This window comes from Echinococcus granulosus, assembly GCF_000524195.1.
Source record: "Echinococcus granulosus chromosome Unknown EG_S00039, whole genome shotgun sequence".
Lineage (NCBI taxonomy): Eukaryota > Metazoa > Platyhelminthes > Cestoda > Cyclophyllidea > Taeniidae > Echinococcus > Echinococcus granulosus.
The window spans coordinates 415,654-419,432 of NW_020170419.1; the positions used below are offsets into that span (position 1 = coordinate 415,654).

The window sequence follows — 3,779 nt, forward strand, 5'->3', positions numbered from 1 at the left end:
ACGATTCTCTCATACATCACCGTCCTGGATTGAACACAGGATTGATTGTGCGTGTGCGCGCCAGCTTCCTCACTCACTTACCACAAGATGCAAAATCACTTGTTTAAAGAGAAAATACCGTTATTTACAATAAACTATCCATATGGATGACATCCCTGGGCTGAGATTTCAGTCTTCTTGCACACAGTCAAGTGAAGTGAGTCCGTCAGTGCGTGAGTAGCCTGCACGTCCTCCCGAAAGGCCACAAAGCTACAACCTCTGCATTTGTCTACATCGCAGCTCTCAGCGACGGTACCGTACTGGGCAAAGTGTCGCCGCAACTGACGCTCTCTGTCGCTTGAAAGCAGTCCACCTACGTACAACTTGATCCGCATTTTCGTGTCATGGTGGTGATGGGCGAGGTGATGTGTCTGCTTCGACGCACAAACCAGTAAACACTTAAACTCTTTCTACTCTCCCCTCGTGTAGGCCCCGTCGTCTTCACCTTCGTGCACTCCTCACCATATCCTGTGACCAATACATACTGTTAACATAAATCTTAGGGACAAGAGGAGACCCCAACCACCTTGCACACACCGCCGCCTTCTGCTTCCTGAAAAGTGTGGTGAGTGCACAAGTAAAATTGCCATGTCTCACCTACCCTTGTTATTCAATGCTGCATCGAGTGGAGGGTCATGGCGACTGTGGAAGCGACACCAATTCGTCAAGCACGACAAGACTGCAGTCTTTCAGTTGTTGGTTAATCTAGGCAAAGGGAGAATCAAGTCTCCATCAGGTGTAATTCACCTTCACCAATGTTGTTACATGCCTAAGTGGTGCAATGCAAAGCACTACCTTCATCGAATCCCACATTATGCATTACTTGGCCTTCAGATGGAATATGCCATTCTGATTGGGAGGCTGGTGACTGATATTTAGATGTCAAAAGTTCCACAATTTCTACACACATCGTCTCCTACCTTGCGCTTCACACCACGACGACGACATCATCTCTTGCAGGAATGTACCCTCCATCCGACATTCCACTGATGTGTCACCAAATCGATGACCTCAATCGCAACATCGCAGGTATGCCCACTTGTCGTCAACACTTACTGTGCACCGACTGCCTTATCACGGCTTCTGGTTGGGGACTGCACCTACTGTCTCATCAACTTCTCTTCCTCTGATAGGAAACAGCCACTTTTCCACAGTGACAGTGCAGTTAAACTGATGCGTAGACACCGACGATACGCTTAGCGTACAGACGGACACGAATTCTGCTGACTTTACAATATTTTTGAGGGTTCGGTAGCTAAAATCACACACCTTCACCCTTTTCTCACTCTTTATTAGCCGATCTTACCGAAAGGAAGGGTAGGGTACTCTAAATCAACAAAATCTCTCCGACGCCTTCATTCCATTGACTCTGTATTGTGAAATGGTGACGACAAGAGCAGAAAAATACGAATGCTTTCAATAAAATCCCATCTTTCGAAGCGCATTTACACACGCAAATGCGCGTTTATTAACTCACCTCACTGACTCGATCTGACAGACGCATCTGAGTTATGGGGAGAGGCGGTAGATTTTTTATCATCGTCTTCAATTCCGCGGCTTTATTAAGGAGGCTCTTTAGATGTTGCCACTTGGCAACCGCCTTTTGCAAAGTCTACACCAATAAAGAAACCCGAAAAAGTATTAACAGAGGGATGCAGAAGGGGAGGGGATAAAGGATGAAGACGAAAAGGAGGGAGAGGACAGGGGCAATTGCAACACCTAGTACACCAAGCATTGTCACTCACTTTTGTCCCTTTCAACAAATTGCTGACATCATGTGCCTTGCCCACCTCGATTGAAAGTTCTGTGATGCGATGGACGAGTTCGTCTATGGTTTGCGTGCCCTCCAAATCCACCGCCTTCACTTTCGCTATTGCGGCGTATAACGCTTTGCTCGCAACCGTATGCAATTCAGACACCGCCTCCTCCATGGCACCAGCAATTCCGCCCCTCGAATTCTTCACCATCCCATTCAACCGCTCCGGACGCATCCTTAAGCTGGCTTTTTGGCAGGACAGGTAATTCAAATTCATATGCAGAACAAGTCTGTACTGTGTGCAGAAAAGGAAGGCAGGCAATCAGACAGACGGAACTGCAGTTGGTAGGTCCAATACCATTCCTGCGGTCACCCACACTTTATCAAATTCCAGCTGCATTTCAGTTGCCTATTTCGAGAGTTTAAATGTTACAATGGAGACATTCATGTCGCCTTCTTCAATACAAACTACCGCGTATGCATAAATGTCATAGCAGCCTGTCGAATTCAAGTCTGAGCAACATGTCATGGAACACTCAGAGGCCTGTGTTAAGGCACTCGTCGCTCAATTTACAAGGTAAATGGGTGACTTGCATTACAATGTACAAAATTAACGATGCTTACACTTTCCCGATGTTTGTCAAGGCACTGCACACAGACCTGACGTTGGCAATGATGGCAATGGACCAGCAGCTCGGGTTGTATTTGTCCCTTACAGGCGCTACAGCATTGGTCAGTCAAATTCCCCTCACAGCCCACTCTCCCCTTCCCTATTGGCTGCTTCTGCGTCTGCTCCTGCTCCTGTTGCGATGAGTGGAGATGGGTCCGCAACTCGACGTATTTGTTGGGACGCATTTTTTTTGCGTCAAACTCCTCCTTGCAGTATATACAACGCACTGTCTCGGCCCCGGCCTGCGACAGCAGACAAGGCTGCCGGCAAAAAGTATGTCCGCATGGTAGACTGTGGGGCTCACGCATCCTGCTCGGCACAAAAGATTAGGCAAAAAACCTACGTATTATTTCCTTCCAACTGGGCCATTTCACTTCACCACTCCTGTCTACATATTTGGCGTGCTTTTCGCCTACGACGTTTCGGTACCTTAATACTCAACATCGCTAACCTTATTTAAACGACAAATTTATCTATGTCAATCTAGCGGGGTGGTTGGGTGAATTAAAAATTTACTGAAGCAAAGGACGCGTATCCATTTTAAAATTGAACTCGTAGTTACTTTACTTTCCCGCATCACATCAGTGTCACAGAGAAAGCAAATTCTATGCAAAAACTCACGATTCATGGCACACTCCACAAAGGAGACCCTCGCCTGCCGAAGCCATCGTTTCACTGCACCTTCACACGATTCACTGAGCGTGTGCGTGCCACATTACAAATCTAACCTCAACGGAAATCACTTTTAGCAAATGCATTGGTCAATTTGTATGGCGGCAGTGGCGGCGGTGCTACCAGTCAATATGAGGCGTTACTGTCGTTGAGGCAGTGCAGATGCGCTCGCAGTGTCAGCTGCGCCTGACGCTTGACGTGTGCGATTTGTGAAATTAGGGCCCCGCCAACCAAGCAATCTCACAGTATGATAGACGGCTACACTAAACTCGAGTAGAACCCTCAACATCGCCAGCTGGAGAGGAATAGGGTGTGTGGGCCGAGTGCGGCTCGTCTCTTGTGTAGATTGCCTGCTGTCCTGACTGTGTTTTGTTATGGATTACGCGCTGTAAAATAGCCTTCATCGGCCAGAAAGTTACCCCCTACTTTGTAAAAGCGTTCAATTTATTTTTTACCCCTTTATAGCCAAAACAACATACAGGTGCAACAACATGGGAGAAAGTGTGAATGCAACCAAGCATCTTCTTTCTGTGGAGTAACTCATGAGAATGGATTACTGGAAATTTGTAGAAGGGTATAACTAGGTAGGCATTATCAGGACTAACCTTTCCACTTTCCGACGATGATATATGAGAGGATTGC

General features: G+C 47.0%; 1 protein-coding gene across 1 annotated transcript; it reads right to left on the reverse strand. All coding sequences in view use genetic code 11, as the record gives it.

Annotated features, from left to right (window-relative positions):
* Positions 1-672: 672 nt before the first annotated feature.
* On the reverse strand, positions 673-3,133 carry EGR_05386 (hypothetical protein; the record flags this gene model as incomplete). The annotated part of the gene is made up of 5 exons (XM_024494635.1): positions 673-744; positions 1,517-1,651; positions 1,785-2,090; positions 2,420-2,774; positions 3,087-3,133. 5 exons carry the CDS (start codon positions 3,131-3,133, stop codon positions 673-675), a joined length of 915 nt encoding a protein of 304 aa, XP_024350962.1.
* Positions 3,134-3,779: the final 646 nt, after the last annotated feature.